Below are 27295 nucleotides of genomic sequence, written 5' to 3'. Positions count from 1 at the left end.
TAATTGTGTGACACAGTGCAAAATTATCCAGAGCCCTGAGCAATGTAACTAGGTGGGAATAAATGTTCCTATTTAAGTGATGAGCAGTGAGAGTGGTTGCTGGTGGAACGGTCTCAGAGTTCACTGAATGCGTAGCACTGGAATGGGTTACCTAGGGAGGTGGTGGAATCTCCCTCCTTGGAGGTTTTTAAGGCCCGGCTTGACAAAGCCCTGGCTGGGATGATTTAGTTGGGAATTGGTCCTGCTTTGAGCAGGGGGTTGGACTAGATGACCTCCTGAGGTCCCTTCCAACCCTGATATTCTATGATTCAGCTTTTAACAGAGACATCCATTGTCTCAGGCAATTGCCTGCCTAGTCCCACGCTGCTGTCATCACCCTCTCTTGCACCTTTGGATGCAAGAGCCCTTTCGATATGGTCTTACACTGAGAACAGAAAACACCGAAGGTCCTGTTCAGATCTTTGACAGGTAGCAGCTGCTGCTGCTGCCACATTTGACTGCTTACCACTATACATCAGAGTTCTCCAGTAAAATCTCAAACAAGGCACCATCCCTCAGGGGCACTAAATTGCAAGAGTCCATATGGAGCTGGAGAACAATATTGAAAACAGGAGGAAATACGATGAGAGCAAGAGAGCCGTCAGTCACTTCAGCATATGAAGGTATCACAGCCCAGGGCTGCAACCATATATGAAAAGTTCGGGGGCGGGAGGGGGAAGAACCAGGAGTGGGAATGCAACAATCCTGTAGCTGCATCTCCAGAATAGTTATAAGTCGAGAGGTGACGATGGGACATCTCTCTAATCCTAGTAGTGGTTGTGCCTGCCCCACAGACCACTGTATTGATCAGGAGCAAGTAAAGTGCGTGCATAAGGAAGAGTATCTGAAAGTTCATGCCCCGCAGTGAAGGGGAGTGGCTTGTAGGGGGTGAGTGTAACAGGTGGGCTGGGGGATCAGAAAGCCATTAAGCAAAATCCACAACAGCAGGGTGAAGTCAGTTTCCTTGCCTGAGTCCCTCCCATCCCTGCCCTGGATTGCTCCTGCCAGGATCAGAGGGATATTGAAGCTCATGCTGTGAATGCTTTGCTGCTGGTGGCTGTTTGCGGGAAGCAAGGGCAGCAGCTATGCGTAAGTGTCACAGAGTCACAAATCTCTCAGCTTCCAGCAAAGGACCAGAACAATTCTGTGGCTCAGAGCAGCACGAGCAACCCAGAGATGCTCCTGCAGCATCAGCCCACATGGCTCTAATTTACCACTGAGGTGGGAGTAAACATACATGGAGGGCAGTGGTGGCGTTAAAGTCTGTTAAAAGGCCCTGAGACTCCTCACTGAGGTGCATCCTCAATGGGGTCCTTTGCAATCAGACACAGATGGAGTAGGCCAGAGCCCAGAGACACAGACAGGCAGAAGACACTTGTATTAGGAAAAAGCTTTTATTCAGTTCAGGAGGCAGAGAATTTTCGCAGGGTGATGACGATCAGGGCCACAATCACAGACGTGCCTAGGAGAGCAGCGATTACGATGGCACTGATGGCTCCAGGACCCAGAGACCCTGCAGAGAACCCAGGGAGAGAAAAGAAAGGCTCAGAACTACATAAAGAGCTGGAGGTCACTCCAAGCTAAAGGCCTGTGGAAAACCGTATATCCACAAATCCCTGGGCACATAGAGCTCAGCAGACTGCCCAGCTCCAAGACCAGGAAGGCTGAGGCAGGAATGTCCAGTTCCCCTAATCTCCTGGCAGCCACAGGAGACAGTATTTAGTGAGGACACGCTCCACCCTTCCCCTCCACCCAGGCGGGCTGAATCTTCCACTCCTGCAATACTCAGCACCCACTGCCCTTGGGCGCGATCCCGCATGCCTGAGAAATACCCAGTGCCGAGTACAACTATGGAAATGACTGGAGCAATCGTTCCGCAGAGCCGCCCCCACACTGCGCATTCAGCAGCCAGCCCTTGCACCGCAGGCCCCGGCACATGTATGGACGGGGCCAGGGCTATTGGATTTTACAGTGGTTAATTGAAGAAAGCCAGTTTCAAATATGAATGTTCCTCTACCAAACCCCAGCAAACTCCAAGGAAAAATGGGATAAAACCAAACCACCTGCACTAATCATTAACATTCATCTAAACCCCCTTCCCCATTCCTCCCTCCCCCCTGCAGCACCCTGTAGACACTACAGCTGCTGGCTTCCATCCCCAACAACAGCCCTTCTCCCTCGGATGGCAGCAAGGCTTCCAAGGAGCAGTGGTGCTGCTGTTGGCTTCCCTTTGGAAACCTCATGAAAGCCACCGCCAGCAATCCCAGCGGCTCTGGACCAGTGACAACCAAGTGTTGGAAGCCTTGGGGTGGGGTGAAAATGAGCAAGGGAGGGAAGTGGAGAGGGGGAGGAAGATAAGAGGGAAGCATATTTTAAAGTGATGCCTGGATCTGAGCATTTGCTATAGACTTGAAGGCAGTGCAGTAACCTGGGCGGGGAAGGGGCTGTGTAGCCACAGGGGTGCGTGTTCACTAGGAGATAATTGCCTGGGGCCAGATCGCACATGATGGTTGGAGCCGCAGGCAGGGTCTCCGGCATGGTCCTGCCCTTTGGGAGAGTTCAGGAGACAGAATTTTCGCAGAGTGACAACAATCAGGGCCACAATCACAGAGGTGCCCAAGAGAGCAGAGATCATAGTGGCACCAATAACTCCAGGACCTTGCGGTCTCTTTACATCATTACCTCCCTTGGCCCATCATGACACACAATGTTTCGACATAGCTTTGTCCCAACCGTCTATACAGTGAAGCCCTTTCTCAGCTGGCCTGCCAGCTGCGCTTGTTTCATTCCAACAGGGGAACACTCATTATAATTGCAGGGGGGGGGGGGGGGGTCCTCTGGTTGAGTGGTTCTCTGCGTTTATCCTGACAAAGCTTTCAGATGAGTGATGATGTGACACAGCCCAGCCACTGAACTATACCCAGGGGTCAACACAGCTGCTTAGCTGCCCATCTCTCCCAGTTTAAAGACCATGGCAGGACTGAAGTGCCACTTTCCCAACTGGCTTCTAAAGTCTGTAGTGAGTTAACTTGGAAGGTGGAGGGAGGTTTAAAATACGACAGGTCCTGGTGAATGATCACAGGAAGGGTCAATTGGCTAGCAGTGCCCTTTGCCACTGTGCTAAAGACCTGTGCCGTCAGGTGGTCAGTTATCTGATCAGAGACCTGCTTGATAGCGACAGTTCCCTGAGTTGCTGTCATGTGACACAAGGAAGTTGCATTCAGTGATTGTATTGAGGTGACAGCATTGCTGCCATCTGAATGGGCTAACAGGGAAACCGTCTCTGCATGGCCCCATGTTACGGCTGTGGTGTAGATAGGGTCACTCAGACAAACGAGCCCAGAATTACTTACAGAGGGAAACAACAGACCACAGAGTGAGAGGAGAAGAGAACAACGAAGAGACACAAGCAGTGGGGGAAAAGAACTTTACAGACATGATCTGAACATAGCTAGAGCATGGAGCGAGACAGCGCAGCTTTCCGGAGGGCAGGAGCTGCACAGCAGAAAGCTCTTGCACCAAAAGCAGGAACACCATGGGGAGGGGCAGGCAGAGGGAGTAGGAATAGGAACAAACAGAAATTCCAATAGGCTCCTATCTCACGCTGTATCAGAGGAGCGCAGTCCCAAGGAAATAACATTCAAGGTGAAAGAGCATAGGAGGCAATGCATGCGGTTTTCACACGATTAGTTAATGATGAGGACAGACTCATTTGGATTTTCCATTACCACAGATATCGTTGTTGTTACACAGAAGACCAAAGAAGATTCAGCGAGACACAATAAAAACCCAGTGGGCTTTGTAAGGGTCTGAAACATCTGAGCTGCTTGGAACTCCTGGATCGGGTTCCAAACATGGGGAACTGAGGGCTAGTTTATTGGAGAACACAGCCTGTGGGCATGGGAAGTGTTGTGATGGGACACAATGACCCTACAGGATTCCAGAGTCTGGTTGATTTCCTTCTCTAGGCCATCTCACTGCTAACCCTAGTAGGTTAAATAGATTTTGGGGCAGTGAATCCATCTTTATTTTGGGTAGTGCCTACGAGCCATTAAACATCCGGCAGTGCTGCAGAGCTAAGGCAGGCTCCCTACCTGCCCTGGCACTGCGCTGTGCCCAGAAGCAGCCAGCAGGTCCAGCTCCTAGGCGTGGGCGTGGGGTTCCACAAGCTGCCCCTGTCCCAAGCACCGGGGGCGGGAGGGGGCGGTGCCTGCAGACAAGTGCAGTGTGCTGTGCCTAGGAGCTGGACCTGCTGACTGCTTCTTGGGCAGGTAAGGAGCCTGCTTTAGCCCCGCTGCACCACTGACTGGGAGCCACCCAAGGTAAGCCCACACCCCAACCATGAGCCCCAACTCCCTGCCCCAGTCCCACCCCAGAGCCTGTACCCCTTTCTGCACCCCAACCCCCAGCCCCCTCCTGCACTCCAAATCCCTCAGCCCCACCGCCCAGCCTGGACCCCCCTCCTGCACCCCAAACCGCTCATCTCCAATCCCACCCCAGAGCCTTCACCCCCTTCTGCACCCCAACCCCTTGCCCCAGCCCAGTGAAGTGAATGAGGGTGAGGGAGAGTGAGGCGGGGCACTAGGGTGTTCAGTTTTGTGCAATTAGAAAGTTGGCAACCCTAGGAGTGCCATGTATATCTATGATGCTAAACAAGCGATAAAGAACAGAATGGCTTATACGGCCAGCATTCATTTCCCCTTTCTCTGGAGATCACAGATAACAGGGAGTTCTCAGCAATACCTTCTGGATGGATTTTCTCCTAAACCATGGTAACATTTGCTCCAAACAGAAGGGCTTGGGTGTGCAGGTGATGGCTGTGGGCTGGACAGTTCTAACCAAGGATGGTGCAGGGTGCTGCCTGGGAGATTCCTACGTACCGTTATCATCCAGACGGTGCAGGTGGGTGGTGTCCTCAGGCTCATACTCCGAGGTGTACGGGGGGAAGGCTGTAGAGTCCGAGAAGCGACCCATGGTGGTGGCAGCATCAAAGGGGCCCCCTCCTGACGGCAGCTCCGGCGGCTCGTTCCACAGCGTGGGGGCAGGTCCTTGGGGATACTCTGCTGGAACAAGCATAAACCCCAATTACTCCCCAATCAACCACCGATGCCTCTATAGCACTGGGCTACTGGCAATTGTTTGCAGGGATTCCTGCCTGCAGGGCCCAGTCTCAACTTACAGCCTGTACTGGCCAGCCTGTCTCACCACTGCCCTCTGCTCGGCAACATGTTAGAGCCGCTCACAATTGCAAGTATTTGCTGGGGGGGGGGGAGGGGGGGGAGAGGAGGGGAGGGAGGGGCGCTGAGCCTTAATCCTCACCACCGTCATCTAAATGGCTCTCAGCTCTGGCCTTTCTGCAGCTAAAGATTCCCTCCTCTATGGCATGGCTAAGGCAGTGACACTGATGTCATATATAAATGACCTCAGCTGAGTCATACTACATGGTAACCTAGCCTGCAGATGGACCCAGGGCCTCCAGGATCCCAGAACAGAAAAATACCCCTTCCAAATGTCTAATTAAACCACATACACAAGAGGTGCAAGAAAAGCCCCATTTAATGAGGGCACTTTCTTTGCCCCTCTCAGGGCTGCATTGTGCAGACCATCATGCTGGGGAAGGGTTGCTAGCACTTTGGAGAACAGGGTTAGAATTCAAGACACGCATAACAAATTGGTCTGACATCCACAAGATAAAACTCAATAAAGACAATTGCAAAGTATGACATTTAGGAAGGAAAAAAAATCAAATGCACAACTACAAAAATGGGGAATAATTGGCTAGATTGTTGTACTGCTGACAAGGATCTGGGGGTTGTAGTGGATCAGAAATTGAACAGGAGTCAACAATGTGACACATGGGTGGTAACTATTGTTTTCTACTCAGCAGTGGGGAGGCCTCAGCTGGAGTACCATGTTCAGTTCTGAGGACCACACTGGGAAATATGTGGATTAATTGGAGAGAATCCAGAGGAGAGCAACAAAAATTGTAAAAGGTTTAGAAAAACCTGACCTATAAGGAAAGGTTAAAAAAACTGGGCATGTTTAGTCTTGAGAAAAGAAGACTGAGTGGGTATCTGATAACAGACTTCCAATATGTTAAAGGCTGATACAAAGAGGATGGTGATTAACTGTTCTCCATGTCCACTGAAGGTAGGACAAGAAGCAATGGGTTTAATCTGCAGCAAGAGAGATTGAGGTTATATATTAGGAAAACTCTCTAACTCTCAGGGTAGTTAAACTCTGGAATAAACTTCCAAAGGAGGTTGTGGAATCCCTGTCATTGGAGGTTTTGAAGAACAGGTTGGACAAACACCCATCAGGGCTGGTCTAAGTTTACTGATCCTGCCTCAGCGCAGGGGGCTGGACTTGATGGCCTCTTGATGTGCCTTCCAGTCTGACATTTCTAGGAGTCTGTGAAAAGCACTAGAGACTAGAGGTGACATCCTGGCCCCATTGTCATTAGTGGCAAAACCCAACTGATTCAATGGGGCCAGGATTTCACCCTAGGTGCTGGAATCAGAGCTGGTGAATGAGCAGAAAGGCGGCTGCCAAAAGGTGTACATTGGGGGGAAAAAACGTCCGCTAGGATGTAAGTGGGGGGTGAGCAGGAAGAAACCTGCTGTGACTAATGCTGGGAGCGTCTGACAGGTTGGATCACAGAAACCCTTTTGGGACTGCCACCTGATGTGCCTAGACTACCTCTGAGCCCATTTTCCAATAAGCCAGGCACGCTTGCCTGCTGCAAACAGATCCAAGTCTGAACCACATCCCGCACGAGCTGCAGGCTTAACTGCTTAAGAAGTGCTCCTGTCTCCAGCACTCAGATACCCAGCTCCCAAACCCCAAATAAATCCGTTTTACCCTGTATAAATGCATAAATTGTTTGCCCTCTATAACACTGATAGAGGGATATGCACAGCTGTCCCCCCCCACCCCCTGGTATTAATACTTACTCTGGGTTAATTAATAAGTAAAAAGTGATTTTATTAAATACAAAAATTAGGATTTAAATGGTTCCAAGTAATAATAGACAGAACACAAAGTAAATGACCAAACATCATAAAATAAAACACACAAGTCTAAGCCTAATACCGTAGGAAACAACGCAGGTAAATCTCACACTCGGAGATGTTCCAATAAGCTTCTTTGACAGAATAGTCTCCTTCTAGTCTGGGCCCAATCCTTTCCCCTGGTACAGTCCTTGTTCCAGTTCAGGTGGTAGCTAGGGGATTTCTCATGACTGCAGTCCCCTTTGTTCTGTTCCACCCCCTTATATAGCTTTTGCACAAGGTGGGAATCCTTTGTCCCTCTCTGGGTTCCCACCCCTCCTTCTAAATGGAAAAGCACCAGGTTAAAGATGGATTCCAGTTTAGGTGACTTGATCACATGTCACTAAGATTTCATTACCCACTTGCCAGCACACAGGTATACAGGAAGACTTACAAGTAAACAGAGCCATTTACAACCAATTGTCCTGGTTATTGGGAGTCATCAAGATTCCAAGCCACCATTAATGGCCCACACTTTGCATAATTACAATAGGACCTCAGAGTAATACTTCATATTTCTAGCTTCAGATACAAAAATGATACATTCATACAAATAGGATGAACACACTCAGTAGATTATAAGCTTTGTAATGATACCTTACAAGAGACCTTTTGAATGAAGCATATTCCAATTAGCATATTTTCATAACATCATATGGAGTGCAATATCACAGGGTGAACAAAGCCTAAGCCAGAGAAGGGGCTGCCTCTCAGGGTTAAGGAGAACATGCTCCTATAATAGTTTCCACTAGATAATTTTCCATTTCACACAGACCCTTGCAGCAACATGGGTTAGCGAGAGGGGCTAGAGCAGCCTCCTTGCGCTGATCCAGTGCTGTTGCTGCATCCTCTCCACCAAACACAAAGCTGTGTATATACGTAAACACCAAGTCTAAGCCTACAACGAAGTTTTCCTAATAGTGACTTTTCCTAGCAGGGAAACAAGCACCACATATCTCAGCAATGATCAGGACAATTGTTTGTACCAAGTGACTGATCAGCTCTGTACTTGGATGCATTTACAACTCACTGCAACTCGGAAAAGGAAAGCAAAGCAAAGCACATTAGCCCAGGGCTGTTCAGCTTCTGGCCATTTTCCCCTCGCAGAAGCGATCAAGGTCTAAGTGCTGACAGGGCGTTTGCACACCTAAGTCCTCTGCCTGAACACAGTTAGCTCTGCAAAGGGAGTCAGAAGCCTCCTGCCAGCAGCAGCAGCCGTTTGGATGGGACACATCCCCTGGAACCATGGCAGACTGGAGCATTCAGAGACTTGAACCCTCCCCAGATGGCGCCTGTTGAGGCTGCCCAGGGAGAAGAGTGAAAGAAACTGCATTCTGTTTGAGGCTGCAATTCACATCCTGTTATTTCTTTTCCCAGCAGGGTCGGCTGGGACTGAGAAGGGCTTTCCTGTTTACGTGTGGCTGGTCCAGAAGTCTGTATCAATGCTCATTTTGTTCAGGTGGGACAACTCAGAGGCCCCAGTGAGAAATGGAGACATTCCACAGGTCCCTGCTGAAACCACTGGGAATGTCACACTGGGATGGAAAAATCTAGCGGAGCAGCCAAGGCCAGGGACATCTCAACTGATACTCTGGGTATCTAGGCTGAGCAAGTTGAGGGCAGGGATCCAGAACAGCCCAGTTTCCTGGGCTGAGAAAATCTAGGCCACAGCCAGGGCAACTGCCCCGTGGGGATTCAGTGAAAGAATGACAGCATCTCGCGTGCTCACGAAACGCTGGCAGGTCTCATTGCAGCCCCACGTGGCAGAGTGGTGAGGGTTGGCGGTCATGTGATATGCAAGTTAAGGTACATGCACCCAGAGACTCTCTAATTAGGTGCATGCTATAAACAGTGATAAACTAAACTCTGCATTGGGCTGAGTTGAGAGATTCATTCTAGGCTCCTGCTCAGACATCTGTATGTTTCAAGGTTCCACAAAACAGAAGCCAGCCAGAAACAGTGAGTTCCCTGGGCTGGGGCTTGGGCATGCTGGGAGCAGAGCTGGGCTGTCTAGAACAGTGGTTTTCAACCTGTGCTGCACGTGGACCCCTGGGGGTCCACCGACTATGGCTAAAATTTCCAAAGGGGTCTGCACCTTCATTTGAAATTGTTCAAGGGTCTGCAAATAAAAAAGGTTGAAAATCACTGGTCTAGAACCACATTTTCATTGGTTTGTGCATACACAGTGAAATTGACGTTTATTGACATTTGTTGATAAAAAAAATCTAATCCTTCCAACTTTAAGTAGGTTGCACTTTTATGCAAATTACAGGCAGTGTATGGAGGAGGGGAACCCAGTGTTATCTGTCAAAGCTACACACCCGAAGTATTCACAGGCTCAGTACAAAACCAATTAACGATGCTACATAGTCTTGGTCGCCATCTACTGGCACATTATCTATGAACTGATTACACTTACACACGTGCCTTATTATAGAGCAGGGGTGACCAAACTGCAGCTCACAAGCCACATGTGGCTCTTTTACAGTTAAAGTACAGCTCATGGAGCCCCCCACGCCTCCCCATTCTCCTCCCATCAGACGGGGGGAGGGGAAGGGGGAGCTCAGGGTGGTGGGGCTAGGGGCTTCTGCCCAGTGGGGCGGTCTAGGAGCTTCAGCCCCCCAGGAGGTGCCTGAAGATTGTCACATGCAGTTAGGAGGATCAGTAAGTTTGGCTACCCATGTCATAGAGCCTGGGGTTTCAGCTACCAAGACACAAATCAAGAGGAAGGAGAAATTTAGTGATAATGTTTAGTCAAGTCAGCAGGTAAAAGTGCAAAACAGAGTTGTGGCTATTTAATTAGCCACTGGCACTACTAGCCTATTGGTTTCAGAACAGACTCATGTGTATGAAACTTTTGAGCCCCATTTCTAAACTGCTTGGTTGCGTGGGGGAACTGTCCAAGTCATGACCTCACTCACTGTGTCAACACAACAAGCGCCAGTACCAACACTGGAGCCAGTACTGGCTGGCAAAGACAAGTGGCTCCAAGAGAGAGAATGATTTGATTACATGAGAACTCAAGCCAATATAGTAGTGCGTACTCCTCCCGTCTGATCAGGAACTAAAATGTTAGCAAAGATAATGGGCTTATTGCTTGGAGCAAACACCATTCCTCGGGACCATGCTCAGTCGTTGGGAAGGTTCTGAAAGTGATTGTTTGAGAGTTTATTTTTTCTGATGCAAGATACTCTAACAGGTAATAGAAAGGTTCTTTATATAGTCAGACCAGAACCCAGTGCTACATGTCTCGTCTCTCCTGTGGCCATTGATGGCATCTTTAACACACGGAACTTTGTTGGGAACTGCATTCATTGCACTAAGGATATTCACTGCTGCAGGACTTGCACAAAACTCAGTGCTAGATAAGTGAAGGAAGAACGGATTCTGACTCTGGTTTTAAAGCGCTTTTACACCCTCTAGTGATTTTTAAGGCTTGATATAATCTGACAGACTCTGGATTAACAGTTTGTTAATTTCCCCCTCTGATTAAACACACTTTCAGTTCACCTACAAGACCGGGACAGTGCGTGTTACACATGATTTTTCTGCCTTGAACTCTTGTGGCTTCACTCTATTAGAGCTTTAATTACTAAAGAAAAATGCAACCTCTTTGCAGCTTGTTTTGGAGTGACACTAACAATACTTGTCAGTTTAGAGCATATACGAAAACCTACACACACAGGAACTTAAGTAGCCATGTCAGAGACCCATCAAGAGTCTGACAGACCTACCCCCACTTGGAACTGCTTAACATATCCTTAATTGCCTACTCTGGAGATAAGATACCATAGGATTATGCAATTATCTGAGACTCCTGCACTAATGAACACAAGAAGGGAAACTAAGGCTATGTCTACACTGGCAACTGAATGACAAAATGTGTCTTTCAGAGATTTAAAAAAAAACATCTCTCCAAAAGACAAAAGCTCTGCCGACAACAAGTGACTATGTGAACAGCTCTTTGTCGTTAGGAGCGTTCTCCTGCCAACGACACTAACGCTGCTCATAGGGGTTGGATGATTTTGTTGGCAGGAGAACCGACAAACAGCGGCATCACTGTGCACCTTTTAGCGACATGGCTGTAGCAACACAGCCCTGTCGCTAAAAGCTGTGTAGTGTAGACATAACCTAAGTCAGAAGCAAGAGAGAACGCTGCCAAGTTTATCCCTCCTGAGCAAAGTACTAACCGCGTGTGTTAAACTAGCAGTCTGCTTTCCATGATTTGCCCTTACTTTTTCCCTCCCAACAGCCATGTCTTCAGATGCATCCTGTTCCCACTCTTCTGAAATAAGGCTGAACAATCCAGCCCCATGTGTCTACACTCATTCGCCACACAAAAATGAGAAGTGACCATTACTCAGATTCTATCCACTTTTACACTGTTACCTGCTGTTTGAGTTAACGCTGGATGTTCTGGCTTTAGCCAAGACAAGCAGGCCCTTAGCTAGCAGTATTTTAACAGCATTTAGGTTCACTTCTTTTATAACCCCCTAAACATGCTGACTTTGTGTTGGGTCTGAAGTCAATGAAATTGATGTTTACAATAAAGTGTATCCAGATTCCAGGAACCAAAGGAGAAATTAGGATTTCTATTAGTCTCTCTGCAGTGCACACACTCGACAGAGCCTTTTAAGTTACATGCTTTTCTAGCTGTATAGTTGACATTGTGAAGCCGCAAACTAATGATACAACTTAAGTAGTAGAGGATCTGATGTCACACGTGGATCTAAATGTGTAAAAAGAAAGTTTTGGTTGCTACTCTGCAGAAAAATACCTTAAGTAAAGTCCTCAGCTCACTATTTTAGCACAAGAATGCCACCAACATTTGTGGGAGATTATTATTAGTTACGTAGGGCTTGTATATGCTACTGCTGTACAATCCTGGATCAGGGCCCCATCGTGCCACTGGGTTGCCAACCCTCCAGGATTCACCTGGAGTCTCCAGGAATTAAAGATTAATCTTGAATTAAAGATTATGTCATGTGATGAAATCTCCAGGAATACATCCAACCAAAATTGGCAACCTTGTGTGCCAGGCATTGTACAAATCCCAAATACATTCTTTATATCTGTGAAGTAAAACAAATGCATTAAGCTGCAAGGGATGCAAACCATTTATGAAAAAGGCTTAGAGTGGGCAGGGTATGTCTTTTTAGGCATCCAAGTATTGCATAAAATGCATCCAAACTGTACCTCTTAGTAAGCCTGTAGTCTTCTCTGGGTTCTGGCAATACGTATTAACTATTCAAGCATCAGTCTTGTGGTCTGTATTGTCATTAGAAATCCCCTTTAGAAACACAACCTTACATCAAATAGTTCAGGACAGATTATTCTCTATGGGTAAAACCCATCCGTCTGCTGAGGGGCCAGCAAAATAGGGTTTAAGTGATGCACAGTCCTCTATGAAGGGGTGAATGTTACTTCGTGGGAGATGTTTCTCTATTACACTCCATGTAACCCCATTGAAACCAGCCAATGGCACCTGGTGCCTGAAGCCCCCAGGCATTTCATTGGGGTTGTAAGAGAATTTGGCATTATGCATACGCTTTTCCATAAAATCACCTGACAAGAACCCACACTATACTGATCCACTTCTCAAGCCACCACGTAGAAGAACTGATTGGGTATAAATGCAGTTTACCCTCTACCAGGAAGGTGAATGCAATACAACATACTTGGGCAGTATTGGTAGGAAAGTCTAAGTATTAAGGCTTAAAGCGGTATAACTATTACCTGAATAAAAAAATGTCACCCCCTTATGAATGGCCAAGTGGCCATGACTGTATTTGGTGGGGATCCAAGTCAGCCTTCACTTGGGAAGATCTCTCAGTATTGTGTGCTCTCCCTAGGCACATCATCTGCTAACCACGACCTGGGCTGCATAGTGAAAGGAAGGAAACTGGATTAGCTGAGGGTTCAGAATCATGAAGGTAGCTAAATACAGCCATGTATGTAATGACTCGTTATCCTCATTTCCCAAAAGCCCTGGCATTTAAAGTGAGGTTACACAGAAATATGCATACTTCTCACGGATCAATACACTTGGTCTTTAGCTAGGTGCTTCTCAGTGCATCTGACCTCGAGGATACTGGGGTAACCACACCTCTTCAGTGAGTATGGCTTATGCTCCCAAGAGCATTCAACCCTTACCTACCCTCGCCACACCTGCATTTTACCAGGTCTGAGTTTAAGGAAGCTATGCTCCATTTAGAGTCTTCGCTCTGCCAGGCACTATGAAGGTTAGGAAGTATCAGTGTCCAAGTTCAGTGCGAAAGGTAGGGTTGAGTAGGATCAGCATGTGTGACACTACAGCCATGCCTCTCACACAGCGATTGGATGGGGTGAGGAGATGGATCCCCCAAATCACAGCCCTTGAGGATAATCAAATATAGGATCTTTCTCTAACAGAGGCACTAGGGCCCCTGCAGACATGTCTAATAAACCTCAAGATCTGATGTATCAAAAGTGGCTGACAGAGCTAACAGCATGGCTGTTTGACTTCTGTCCATTGCTGGGGGTCAGCCACTACAGAGACCAACAGATTCTCTCCCACATGCATTTCAACTTAGTCTCTGTGCCGCGTCCTCCCATCTGGAGGGTGATAACGTGCTTCCCTACAAACACTAGGGTGTTGTCAGGATAAATTCATTTCCTGTTGCTTTTTGTGGGGAACAGGTTGATCTGGGGAACTCCCCCACTTTTGGAAAATACTGTTCACCTTGTACGGGTGAATGAACCACTTGTGGTTATGGAAGGATCTGCTGAGATAGTCTGCCAGCTCGTTCTGAGAACCCAGGAAATAGGATGCTTCCAGGTGAGTTGAGTGGGCTATGCAGCTTGACTTAGGGGAGAGGAGTGAGCTCCACCCTACTTGTTTATATAAAACATTGCAGTCCTGTTGTCTGTCATCACCGCTGCACCTTTCCCTTGTAAGTGGGCCCAGAAGGTCTGGCTTGCCAGGTGGACCACTCTCAGCTCTTTGACGTTGGTGTGAAGCGAGAGCTCCTCTTGCGACCAAAGACCATAGGTCCTGAATTCTCCCAGATGAGCTCCCCACCCCAAATGCTGACACATCTGTGACTAGAGCCAGCGAGGTCTGTGGTTTGGTGAAGGGGACCCTCACTCATACCACCAGTGGTTTGAGCCACCACTGGAGAGACCTGAGAACTGGTAGTGGGAGTGTAACCACCCTTTCCAAGCTGTCATGCCCTGTCTGGTAAGTTGACACCAGCCAGGCCTGGAGAGGTCTGAGCTTCAGCCTTGTGTGTTGTACCACATATGTACAAGCTGCCATATGTCCGAGGAGCTTCAAGCAATTTCTTGCTGTGGTGGTGGGGTATTGCTCGAAGCTTTATATGATGTCTTGCATTGTCCAAAAACGAGACTCTGGCAGGAAGGCTCTGGCCTGACCCGAGTCCAACACTGCCCCAGTGAACTCTATTCTTCGAGCAGGCAATAGAGTTGATTTGTGTACATTCAGGAGACCCAGCCTGTCGAAGGTGGATCTCATCAAGTTGACGTGTTGCTCCACTTGTACTCTGGAGCAGCCCCTGATCAGACAGTGGTTGGGTACAGGAAGACCTGCACCTGCCTTCTTCTCAGGAAGGGGGCTACGACTACCATGCACTTGGTAAAATCTTGAGGGGCTGCTGACAGGCCAAAGTGGAGGACTGTAAACTGATAATAATGGTTGTGGTTCACTACGAAGCTGAGAAAGCATCTGTGGGCTGGAACTATAGATATGTGGAAATGTGTGTCCTTGGAGTTCGAAGGCGGCATACCAGTCTCCCGGATCCAGAGATGGGATGATGGCAGTCAAAGAGACCGTGCAGAACCTCAACTTCATGAATCTGTTGAAGCCTTGCAGGTCGACACACACACCCTCCTTTGGCTTTGGGGGATTAGGAAATATTGGAAGTAGAATCCCTTGTCTTTTAGCTCCTGAGGAACCTCCTCCACTGCTCCTGCAGCAAGGAGTATTTGAACCTCCTGCATGAAGAGTTTCTTGTGAGAAGGGTCCCTGAAGAGTGACAGGGAAGGGGAGTGAGAGGAGGGGAAGTGCAGAATTGGAGAGAATATCTCACTTCTACAGGGCGAAGGAACCAGCAATCTGAGGTTATCTGGGACCAAGCACGGTAGAAGTGGGACAGATGATTCAGCAAACAGGGTGAAGGATCCAGTGAGGAGACTGGTACATCGTCCCCAGGCGCGCCTTCAAAAGGCTTGCCTAGAGGCTGATGACAGCCTTGCCAAGCCCTGGCCTTGACTGGGTGGTGGATGGGGAGGCTTACACCTGCCATTCCTGTCCTGCTTCCGGAGAAGTCCTGCCTAGGCTGGGGAGGGTAGAAGCATGGAGGTGGTTGGGGCTTAAAGTGTTTCCGCTGGGTGGCGGGGGTACGCAGGCCCAAGGATTTCAATGCTGCCCAAGAAACCTGTAGGCCATGGAACTTGGAGTCTGTCTGCTCCGAGAACAGTCCCATGCTGTTAAAGGACAAGTCCTGAATTGTTTGCTGGACCTGTGGTTGAAGGCCCGACACCTAGGGCCATGAGCTCCTCCTCGTGGCTACAGCAGAGGACATGGTTCGCGTGGCCAAGTCTGCTGCATCCAGTGAGGCCTGCAAAGGAGGTCCGTGCCACTGCCTTACCCTCCTTTACTATGGCTGCAAACTCCACTCTGGAGTCTGACGGGACCAACTCCTTAAATTTTATCATGGAGTCCCATGATTTGAAATTGTATCTACTGAGGATTGCTTGCTGGTTAACACTCCGAAATGGGACACCCCCGTCCCCCCAGTGGAGTACATTTTCCTGCTGAAGAGATCCAGCTTCTTCGAGTCTTTGGGTTTTGGAGTTGGGCCCTGCTCTCTTTCATTCACCGCCACTACGACCAGCGAACCCAGCTGCGTATGAGCAGGGCCGGCTCTGGCTTTTTTGCCGCCCAAGGCAAAAAAGCCTCCCGCCACCCCCCACACTCCCGCCGGAGCGCAGCAGGGGAGGGCGCCGAGCCCGGCCGCGGGCCACTCTCCCCAACCAGCCGGAGCGCCGGGGGGAGGGCGGCGAGCCCGTCGCGGCTCCGCTGGCGGCCAGAGCCCCGCGAAGAGGGCAGAGAGCCCGGCCGGGGCTCCGCTCTCCCCAGCATCCAGAGCGCCGGAGGGAGGGCGGCGAGCCCACCGCGGCTCCGCTCTCCCCGGCGGCCGGAGCACCGCGCCGCCCCCCTCCAGGTGCCACCCCAAGCACAAGCTTGGTGGGCTGGTGCCTGGAGCCGGCCCTGCGTATGAGTAAATAACAATTTGTATCCCTTAGAAGGGATGAAATACTTCCTCTCCATCCCTTTCGCTGTAGGGGGGAATGGAGGCAGGAGCCTGCCACAAGATTTTCATAGTGGCTTGAAATGTTTTAATGAGTGGCGATGCCACCCTGGATGGCCTCTCAGGGGTTATGTCCACCATGGGGTCCTTAGACTCGACCACTTCCTCAGCCTGTGGCCCCATGTTATGGGCCACCCTGTGCAACGGTTCCTGGTGCGCTCTATTATCAATGGGGGGCTGCCCAGAGGATGAAGACCACTGCCTCAGCTGACGGGGATGACGACAAAGCTCTAGGTGATAACGGGCCCTCCTGTCCCTCCAGCTTTCTGGACGCATACTGCTTGGTGCTGTGCTGTTCAGCACCGACAGCGGCCTCGGTATTGAAATGAGGGGAGGGAATTGGGTTGGGGGAAAAGCCCCCACATTTCTATCTAACTTACTAAGACTAACACTAACTAATGAACTATTTACAGGATAATCAAAAGTCCGATCACTAGGGGCAACGCTTGCAGAGGTAAGTCAGAGAGACAGCTCCAACTATCATCACTGGTGGTAAGAAGGAACTGAAGAGGTGGCGGGTTGGCAGTAACCTCTATACACTGCCATGAAGGCACAACTCCGGGGGCTCCACAGCCAACCTGACAGGAACTACTAGGAGAAAAACCTTCTGACTGCATGCAGCATGCGCACACCTATATCTCTACCCCAATATAATGCGGTCCTCGGGAGCCAATAAATCTGTTATAGGTTAGGCCGCATTATATCAGGGTAGGGAGAGGAACCGCTCCCCCCCCCCCCAGCTCACCTCTGCTCTATCTCCACGCCAAGCAGCTGTTTGGCCTGGCAAACCTGGAAGGTGGGAGGGAGGGAGAAGCAGAGCAGCGGTGACACACTCAGGGGAGGAGGCGGAGATGAGCTGGAGCGGGAAGCGGTTCCTCTCGCCCCCATTACTTGCTACGGCCCTCCCCTTGCCCCTCTGGCCCAGCTCACCTCCGTTCCGCCTCCTCCCACGAGCACGCCGCAGCTCCGCTTCTCCCCTTCCCTCCCAGGCTTGCCGTGCCAATCAGCTGTTTGGCTCGGTAAGCCTGGGAGGGAGGAGAAGCGGAGCTGAGTGGCATGCTCCTGGGGGGAGGAGGCGGCGGTGAGCTGGGGTGAGGAGCGGTTCCTGTGCCCCCCCTTACTTGCTGCAGCCCCCCTGCCCCAGCTCACCTCCACCACCTCCTCCCACGAGCGCGCCGCAGCTCCACTTCTCTCCCTCCCAGGCTTGCCATGCCAAACAACTGATTGGCGCAGCAAGCCTGGGAGGGAGGGAGAAGCGTAGGTGCGGCACGCTCATGGGAGGAGACGGAGCGGAGGTGAGCTGGGGCGGGGGGGCCCCCGGAGAGGGCAGCAGCACGTAACAGGCGGGCACAGAGGAACTGCTTGCGGTAACATGAATTTGGATATAACGAGGTAAAGCATCCCCGTCCCCTGGAGCGCTGCTTTACCACATTATATCCGAATTCGCGTTATATCGGACCGTATTATATGGGGGTAGAGGTGTACTTGGAATCGACATGAGCAAGCACCTAAAGAACAGAACAGTTGGCTAGGACTTAGGGTTGGAGGTTGCCTTCTTGTTTAGCATGAAATATTGACCACTACAGGAAGTCAAGTCAGACTAGATGAGCAAGTGGTCTGATCCCAGAACGTCAATCCTTTGACCCTTCATGTGTGCAATGAGCTCTATGCAAGTGTTGGAAACCCTCAGAAACAATCTGATTCTTTACTTGGTCTTGCTAATCTCCTAATTTGCAATTAATGGAGGTTTATGCTCCATAAGGGTTTTCAAGGCAATGCTTTAACAAAATGATATTTTATATATCTATCTATCTATAGATAGAGAGATAGTCAGTCAGTCCTCTGGTGCTTCTCCTGTTATATATAGCGCCAGAGTCCAAGTCATCCAGGACATCTGGGCCAGCAGGATTTACATCATCTGCACCCTGGTCCGAGGCTGGCTTCGTTTTGCACACTTTGGAGGGCTTTGCTATGGGAAGTGAGCTGCCCCAACACAGAAGGGCAGGGGCTGGGTGAACTCCGAGGCCAGCAATGGGCTGTCCGGCCCCAGGTAGCCACAGTGGGCGTGTGGCCAGCACAGAGATGAAAAGAGCCCTTCATAGGAAGCACAAAGGGCAGTCTGTGATGCTTTGAGCTCAAGTGTGGAGCAGCACAGAGTGCGGTGGTTAGGCTGAATGTTAAATAAACTCGTTTACAAAAAGGCAGGGGCCGTGTGCATGCATATGCAGACCAGAGGACTGTCTGTATCCCTTCACCTCTGTCAGGGTTAGGCGGGAAACTTCCCTTTTATGATAGAACAAAATACAGAAAAAGTTCCTCCATATATTAAAAGACTTGATTTAGGGAAAGAGAACCCTTCACATTTAGTGCTGCAGCATAAATCTTTTACACTTTTCGTATCTTTAATGCAAACTAGTTCCCTGATGCTCCAGTTTTAGATACCAAAAGAACTAACCCACCAGGGGGCTCAAAGCTGCAAGAGAAAATGCATTTGAGAGAAAGTAAGGACACACTGCTACAAGAAGATGCATTCTACCAACACAACGCACTCTGTGGCAGTACAGACACCATTTGATGAACTGTCCATTCTCTAGTCAGCTAGGAGGCGGCACATGGGGTATTTCATACAAAGTATACTATGAAGATGAAAGTAACAGAATAGTAGGTGATGGTCAGGTACAACATAAGTGAAAGCCCTATTGTGGTTGGGTTAGTACAACATGCTCCTTATCCCAGACCTACTGGTTATCCCATGGGAGTTTTTGCATGGTAGGTCTGAGTTCCTGTATATATTGTATGGACTTAGCTACATTGCTTTCTTGCGTTCATGTGAGGTTCTAGGTCAGTGAGGACGCAGTTTAAGGCACCACTGAAAAATAACATGCACTTGCTTGGTGGGGTAGATTCTAACAAGCTTAACTATTCTTTGGGGGAAGAGATCAGCCCCTGTTGTAATTTAGTTACCAACTGGAATTTAAGATGCAAATATTTAGTGAGCTACATCTTATGAGAACACACAGGTTGCAGTCACAATTTAGATGCTGTATTTCTTAGTTATTTAAAAAGAGTTCCTAGCAGCCAAGATCTTTTCATGAAATAAATATCAGATACATTTACTCTTCACTCGCCTCTATAGACATTGTGGTTTGATATTCTACAGGATTAAAGTTCTTGTGTGAAATTCCCCAAACACAAACGGTTAGATCTACTGTACAGCAATTTGCCAGGCAGACGGTCAGAACAATCCTCCTATGCAAGATGCCAAAACAAATTGTGCAGGAATGAATTTGCAGTGTACATCACAAGCCAGTGTAGCTCCAAGGCCTCCAATGTTTGGAATACAAGATAAATGCTTAGCAGTGTGTTTAATCAGACAATTGCCTCCTACCTTGTTCTGAACCATCCACTTTGATGTTCCAACATAGTCCCATCCACACTTAGAGAGGGAAGTCTATTAGGAGAAGCAGTTCCGTAACATGGTCACAATACACTGAGGCCAGCCTATGTGGAGGGGACTGTGGGCATAACATTGTTTCTTTGGTCATAAAAATAATTCAAGACTAGACAATCTTTAGAACAATTCTTAAATTAGTGGAACAAGGCTATGCCCTTAGTATGCACTGGCCAGTGAAACCATGTGAGATGGCCATTGAAAAATTGCTTGCAACAGTCCCATTCAAGATGGGGCCTTAGAGAGCAGGCACAAGTCCTGCTGATTAGTCTCCTCCCCCTGCACCCTCTTTGCTTTGTTTTTGGGCCTCACCAAGCTTTACTGAACCTCAGTCACAGTTTAGTGCATTCCCACCCCAGTTCTTAAGACTATACGCAGTTTTGAAGGAAAAACTCAAGTAACTTAAACCTGCTTATTTAGCTTGTCCTTCTAAAAATTCCTCTATTTGCATCCCAAACATTGCAACATTGTACTTGTGCATGGGAGACAGAAAATGAATAACCAGACACTGGTTCATCTATTGTCATTGTCCAAGCTGTGTGAAAGTAGTAACCCAATGAAAGGAACTGAAACATGATTTTAACTTAATTCTGCTAGGATTCAGAGCATACAACTCTTCCTCTCAGCTGCAGAGGTAACTGCTCATTGCAATCCAAACTCCCAGTAATTCTTATTTTGAGACTTGGCCTATAGTCATTTTTAAAGAGATACAATAGACAGAATTCACTGTCTCAAGCTGCAGATCAAACCCTTTCCCTGTACTAGCTACTTGAATTCCAAAGATGACTTACTGAACTATGAGGAGGGGGTACTTTCTCCCTAGTTACTTGTGAAAATCTTTTGGAAAGAGTGAAGAGATGTGGGGAAAGGGAGAGAAGGTGGTTAATAAGCAACAGATTCCCAGTGCTTTGGAACTGTAAATCCAAACAAAGATGCTTACCTGTTAGAACAGCAGGGACCACAACTCCAGAGAGCATCAGCAGGACCAGGCGAAGAACGCTGTGATGGGGCATTTCTTCCTCCAGGAAGAGTGTGTCAGAAGGAATTCTTAAACTCTTCAAAGTAGAAAAGGCTTGGGAACTTCACTAGTATAATGAAACTTTGTCCAGTCAGATCACAAATCCCTTCCTATGAGAACGCAGACACACACAGAGTGCAAACACTCTGCAGAGACGCACGGCAGACCTCCCTCCTGAAGTCAGGAACAGCTCCACCCTCTAAACTTTGTGCCTAAAAATTCCTCCCCCAGTGCATGCACAGCTGAACCGTTGGAAATCAGTTACCCCTCCCAATTTGGTGAGTGCACTCTAGTGGTTGTTGGCTGAGTGCCCCACAGGATTCGGGACTATGTTTGAAATGCTTACCTTTGGGGTGTCCATCCCATGTCACACTGGCAATGAGAATACAACACAACTCATTACAGAAGCCACACCAAAAACAGGCATATGGTTTGATAGTTTACCCTCCTGTGTTGGGGGCAGTTTTATTAGGGCTCGCATCAAACAACACGGGCCTCCAACTTTAGGGTTTAACATGCTCTGAAATCGAGCCAGAGCAATTTCTTGGCATCTTTGTTTTCTGGACATAAAACTATAAAAGTAGATTTACAATGAAGACCACACATGATGCCCACCCCCACAGCTCACAATTGTCTACCAAGAAGCATCTTCTAAATCACAGGCACGCATCAGATTTAACCTGAACATAGGCATTTTCCTGCCCCTCTCTCTTCCCTCAAACATGCTCAAGAAAGAGGATCAAAGAGCAGAGAAAAAATGCACATTTTTGATCTAGGCTGCCCCAAGCACCTCAATGATAAGAGACTTGGGAAAGAATGAATCTTATATAAAAGGAGAGCATTCCCGTTTACTGGGGATGGAACCGTTTCATTATGTTCTCTCTCAGTGGGTCCAGAATTTTTTTTTTAAAACTGGTATGAAGATTGAACATCTAAACTGCAAGGAAGTGAGTAATTTCTGTTCAGAGAAGCTCTGTAATTCAGAAAGCCATCCATACACAATATGAGTATTTAATCACCACAGTACCGTTCTCTATGCTCTGAAGATGTAGTGAATTAGGTGAGTTTTTTGGTCTTAGATTTCAGATTCAAAAGTTTTTTGTTACAGGATCTCCTTAGAGCCATTTTCCTTCTATATGTAATTCAATACATTCTTAAATCAAGCAGGGAGGCTAACCCAGATTCAGATTTCCTTTTACAACACCTTTTTTGCTAGGCTAAATCCTACGCCAGAGCAACTGGAAATTGGCAGACGTAGGAAGGACAGAGTGGACTGGAAGTTGCCACCCTAATCAACTGAGACATAAGGAAGCAGAACTTGCTTCAGAAATCACTTGTGAAAAGAGGCCTCAAATGCCTCTTGCACCACACTCAACATTATCAATTCCCTGCTACATAGAAGCCAGAATGACTCTTTAGTTCCATACCTTAACAGAAAAACAAATTGAGAACTGGCATAGCTGTATACGGACTGCACCCACCACAATCTGACAAAAAACTATAGTTCTTCTTTTTCACCCCAAATATTGACACAGGTGATTCTGACCATTCTTGAGGCTCATGCCATCTTTTCACAACAATATAAAAGGTAACAATTTTGCCACGAAGACATTCACTCCACCGCAGCACCAACCTAAAAGGGGAGAGGCAGATGCCAAAATATTTCAATTCAAGAGATAGTGTGCAGTGACCATTCCAATCTACCACATTATTTATGGTTAACAAGCGCCTTTCCATAGGAGTCAGCAGGGCCGGCTCCAGCTTTTTTGCCACCCCAAGCTGCAAAGAGGGGGGAAAAGAAAAAAGCCACGATTGGCCACACTTCGGCAGCTGCTCTACCGTGCCGCTTCATTCTTCGGCAGCAATTCGGCAGCCGGTCCTACCCCCGAAGAGAGAATGAGGGACCCGCCGCCAAATTGTCACCGAAGACCCGGACATGCCGCCCCTTTCCATTGGCCACTCCAAGCACCTGCTTCCTGCTCTGGTGCCTGGAGCCAGCCCTAGGAGTCAGATGGGGTCCTTAAAGGGAATGCAAAATTATTGTTTCTCCATACTTTTGCTTTTTCTATTTAGCAAGCACTGCTTCCCTCTTACCCCTCATGTTCCTGTTAAGCTGGAAATTAATGTGGCTTCATTTACATTCTTATGTTCTTGCAAAATCACAGCTTCAGAATTACCTTTTGTAAATTAAATGCTACTGGAAAAGGGAATAGGGTAACATTTGTAGATACCTCAACCAGACAGCATATTTTAAACCAAGGTAAATTTTGAGCTTAAGCACATCGAAGGTGAGGTGGGAGCAAGCCTGGATGTAAGTAGGAAACAAAAATAACATCAATGTAATCCTTTTTTTTTTTTAACATGTGAAGGGTAATGGACCAATTACCTCCCCATCATGTCCTCAAACTTTAGCAGGATTTTCCTCACCAAAATACAAACAGCAGCAAATGACAGCTAGTATTAGACCTGGAGAAAATAAAAGCATGATTTTACCTAAAAATGGTAAATGTACAAAATGCCCTCAGAGAGCCCTTCCCCCAATCTGAAGTGTTCGGGGTAAACCTCTCCCTTCTTCAGTAAAGATAACTGGGCTGGGAGGGTGCTTGCTGGTTTACTCAGATACTTTGTGTGTTTGAAATTCATAACAGAAAACTAGCCAAGGGTTGATCTTTCCTCTGTAAACAAGGTGACTGTGAATGCACGTGCGCGTGTATGGAAGGAAAAGGGAGTGAAGATTGTGTGTCATAATTTTCCAATCTCATTTTACTGATGTTTATTTTGAACTCTAAAATTATCAAGTAAAAAAACCACCAAGGTTCCGCAGGAGAGCAGGAATAAAGCGGCAGCTGTTGCTCCACATCCTGTGTATTTGCTTGATGTTTCTTGATGAAAACTGTGATGAAGGTCAAGATTCAGGTCTGTTTTAGCACCAGGAATAATCTCAAAAATCATCTTAGACAAAAGCAAGTAGAAAATGCGCTCTTAGATATAATACAACCAGGTTTTATTTCTCTTTTTTCCTCCCGCACACTGGCAAAAGTTCAGAGGGAGTTTAAAGTTCTGTAAACATTTTAACTACCCCTCTTCCCCCCCTTTATGACTTTACAAAGCAAAGGAGACAGGGAGACCAGATTTGCAACAGTTCCAAGTCTCTCTGTGCTATTAGATCCAAAAACTATATACAAGTCTGCAGCAGTATCTGTATAGTTACTGTACATGTTTGGGGGGGAGGAGGAAGAGAGAGGAGGAAGAGGGGAAGATTCCCCGCCAAAAATGAATAAACCAAATGAAATAAAACCCAAAGCCAAACTGCTCTGGAGCAACTCAAGCCGCCTTCTTCAGGCAGTGATGACAGAAAGACAGACACCTTTACACAGCTCCACCCAAACGGCAGCCTCTCCCCCTCCACAGGCACACTGCAGCCCTCTAGGAACGGGAGGTGGGATGGGGGTGGGGGGCGCAAATTAAGTGCATTTTGCAGTTTTGGGGTTTTTTAAACTCTTGCAGGGAGAGCTGGGATTACATAAATATTTAATTATTATGGATTGGAAGTGAAGGGACGTTCAGTAATTGAAGGTATAGAAGGGAATCAGTGCCATTGCCTCACAGCTCACTTTCTCCCTCTCCATGGTTATAGGAATTCAGATGCTGCCTACAGTCAGGTTCTCTTTTAATCTCATTCCATTATGAAGAGGATGATCTCTGCCCCTTAACTTGCATGCTATTGTAACACAAAACTGAATCACTGCCATTGGAACCCAGCTGAGACTGTGGGGGATACTTGTTTGGAAAGTAAAGTCCTTCCCCACCCAAGACTTGAGCTGTCTCTTAAACGAGACAAATTCACAGCAGAAGGGCCTCCAATAAACTGGTCCTATTCCTATGAAGGTAATATTTAAGGAAGTAATTTCAACCTGAACAGAAGAAATATACCCTCCCCCGCCCCCATTATACATTCCCATTTGTCCAGGAAGGCTGAAGGTTGCTGGCGGGAGAACTCCAGTAACTATCATCACTACCTAATGAAGAGACTCAAGCTTTCCCTCCAAAATTAATGTGCTGAGAGAGGCTGGCAGGGGGTGTGCAACATCAAACCAATCCAAGTTAAACTCCGCCCACCACCACCCTCTCCTGCTGTTGCCAGTTCTAAAGTTAGCTTATGACTGCAACTCCTGGATTTGGAGAGCACCTCTTGTCCTGAAGGAGCACTGAAGTCAGTATCTGTGTGGCATTTTGGTTTTGACCAATCTCTGTTAACCACAAACTCTCTCCATGATTGCACAAGTTGGATGTGATAAGCATGACCGGGGAAAGGAAGATACCATTTGCAGAATCCCAGTAGACTTTCCAGATAAATCAGCAGAAGAAATGACAGCACAGTGAATGCTTGCTGCCTGCAGTCAGCCGTTTTGGGAATGGATCCTATCTCCCACCCACCTAGGAGACAGAGCAAAGTCCAAATGTCTACGGGCTGACAGATGACAATGACTGTGCAACCTGGGGCAGAAAGATTTTGTTGGGGCTAGAAGCAGCAGCCTGAGATGATTGATTCTGTAAGTCACTGCGAGGCGAAGAAAAATGCAAGTTGGAGAAAGTACTGTGTCCAAAGGTGGAGAATCCATGGTTAACAGACACAGGAAAAGCCGGTCAATCTGCACAAGATCAGTAGTCTTCCAAAGTCTCTATTTCTCCCATATTGAGCCGCTCTGATGAGGCATTCACTGAAAATCCTGTAAAACAAAAGCAGCAATGGTTTAATCCGGATGTGCATGTCCAAGTATGATATAATCAGTTTTATTTATTATATGCAACAGCTGCTTAAAGGAGGAAGTGGAGAATAGATGCCTAATTAAACTGTGGGAGAAATTCACTAAGGCAGACTGTAACTACCCAAACTGCAATTTGACAGACACCAGGGTTGCCATGCATAGACTTGGACAAAGTGCCATAGGATCTTTAGTGATGAATCATTAACAGCTTGGTCCTGAGTCTCTCAAAAGATGGCACCTTCAGCATCACTGTGCCTCAACACCATGGGTAATACTGTCTCAGAAGGAAGAATGCTTAAAGCACAATTCAATAGTATTTCTAAGATGTTCTTCAGTATTTAGGTAGTACAGGAAGCAGGGGTGGCTGATGCTAAGATCTAACATCCAAGGACTGACCCTGCTCATCCCTGCTTAGCTTCTGAAGATGGGATGAACTTTCAGTCTGAAGTGGTATCGGCTTCCAATTTAAAACCGCTTTTACAACTAGAAGCCTGATGGAGACAGCATGCAGATGTACCAATAGGCATGAATTTAGGATTATTTTGCTATTTTCAATCCCTACATGCTATTCATCTATTAACTATTATTCAGGAAATCCAATATACACTTAAAAATAACCCCCAAGTTTTAAATCATATAAATGCTGAAGATCAGATGTATTAAAGAAAGCTGAGAGGGAAAGAATAACACACCAATGTTAGAAATCCATGCAAAGCCAGTATCTGTAGAATTATTTGGATAAGGACGCAAAGGTATTGTCACATCCATTCTAAACTTTGTAACTTGTCAGTTTTTGTACAAATCTCATTTGAATGCCAAGAGTTGGAAAATTGATTTGCTGTATTTTTTGTGTGTGAGGAAGCTACATACAAGGAACCATGCTTTATTTTCTTTAGACAATATATGTATTCAGAGAGCTTAATATGTGATAGCTATGCAATTTAATTTGCTGCATGTTACATCCAGATTTTAAAAATGGTTTTAAAATTGCCTATGTTTACTGTATTTACTAAGCCAAGTGGCCTCCCTGGGGGTATTTTAATTCCTGTAATTTGAAAGAATGTTTTATAGTTGAAAAAGTACTTTTAATAAAAGGCTGCGTACATTTAAGCTCTGTTACAACTAATTTTATTTAAAATTCTGTATCTCAATTTAATATCACTGATACATCAGTAGACTTTAACCATTCAATTAAGTAACCATATCAGATTCATTTGACATGCATGTAGACAGACAGGGGAAGAGGTAACATCCTTTATTGGATCTGCTTCTGTTGGTGGAAGGTAAAAGTTTTTGAGCTACACAGAGCGCTTCTTCAGGTCTGGGGAAGGAAGCAAAGCGCATGTGGTGGAGGTAAGTTTGAATTAATGTTTGCAGTTTTCATATAAAAATGTGCTGTATGAACTCTTAATATGAAAATACTTATTTTGCCGAAAACAGTATGTGCAATCTAATGGATAAGGATGCTGATTTTAATATAGTTTGAGGATTATAGTACTGTTTTCAGGGAGCAGTTTAAAATGTATTAAAATCTCTTCCAATGTGTAATATGGATGGATATGTTCATCTTTATTTTTTTTTTAAATAATAAAGTAGCA

General features: G+C 47.1%; 2 protein-coding genes across 8 annotated transcripts in view; both read right to left on the bottom strand.

The window, feature by feature from the left end:
* Positions 1–1442: 1442 nt before the first annotated feature.
* On the bottom strand, positions 1443–23805 carry SNORC (secondary ossification center associated regulator of chondrocyte maturation). Of its 2 annotated transcripts, none has more exons than XM_054039176.1 (3): positions 20851–23805; positions 4920–5102; positions 1443–1552 (listed from the first exon to the last, which is right to left on the bottom strand). In XM_054039176.1, the coding sequence occupies exons 1-3, from the start codon at positions 20921–20923 to the stop codon at positions 1443–1445; spliced, it is 366 nt and encodes a 121-aa protein (XP_053895151.1). In that variant the 5' UTR covers positions 20924–23805. The 2 variants fall into 2 exon arrangements, with proteins under 2 accessions (XP_053895151.1, XP_053895152.1); XM_054039177.1 differs by having other exon boundaries at positions 4920–5099.
* A 105-nt stretch (positions 23806–23910) lies between these two features.
* The window catches only part of GIGYF2 (GRB10 interacting GYF protein 2), a 150390-nt gene continuing 147005 nt past the window's right edge, over positions 23911–27295 (bottom strand). For all 6 annotated transcript variants that reach the window (XM_054039169.1, XM_054039173.1, XM_054039172.1 and 3 more), the window contains one exon: positions 23911–25658. In XM_054039169.1, coding sequence (XP_053895144.1) covers positions 25591–25658 — 68 coding nt within the window. In that variant the 3' untranslated portion in view covers positions 23911–25590. The remainder of the gene's footprint in view (positions 25659–27295) is intronic.

This window comes from Malaclemys terrapin, chromosome 9 (assembly GCF_027887155.1).
Source record: "Malaclemys terrapin pileata isolate rMalTer1 chromosome 9, rMalTer1.hap1, whole genome shotgun sequence".
NCBI classification, from domain to species: Eukaryota; Metazoa; Chordata; order Testudines; family Emydidae; genus Malaclemys; species Malaclemys terrapin.
This window is presented reverse-complemented; position numbering and strand designations above follow the sequence as displayed.

What these genes read in the sequence shown, in the direction of transcription:
- SNORC (XM_054039176.1), bottom strand. Translation starts at nt 20,923, where the DNA reads ATGCCCCATCACAGCGTTCTTCGCCTGGTCCTGCTGATGCTCTCTGGA. An exon ending in GGTCCCTGCTGTTCTAACAG is followed by an intron (nt 5,103 to 20,850) that starts GTAAGCATCTTT and finishes TGCTTGTTCCAG; the next exon opens with CAGAGTATCCCCAAGGACCT. An exon ending in GCACCGTCTGGATGATAACG is followed by an intron (nt 1,553 to 4,919) that starts GTACGTAGGAAT and finishes GGTTCTCTGCAG; the next exon opens with GGTCTCTGGGTCCTGGAGCC.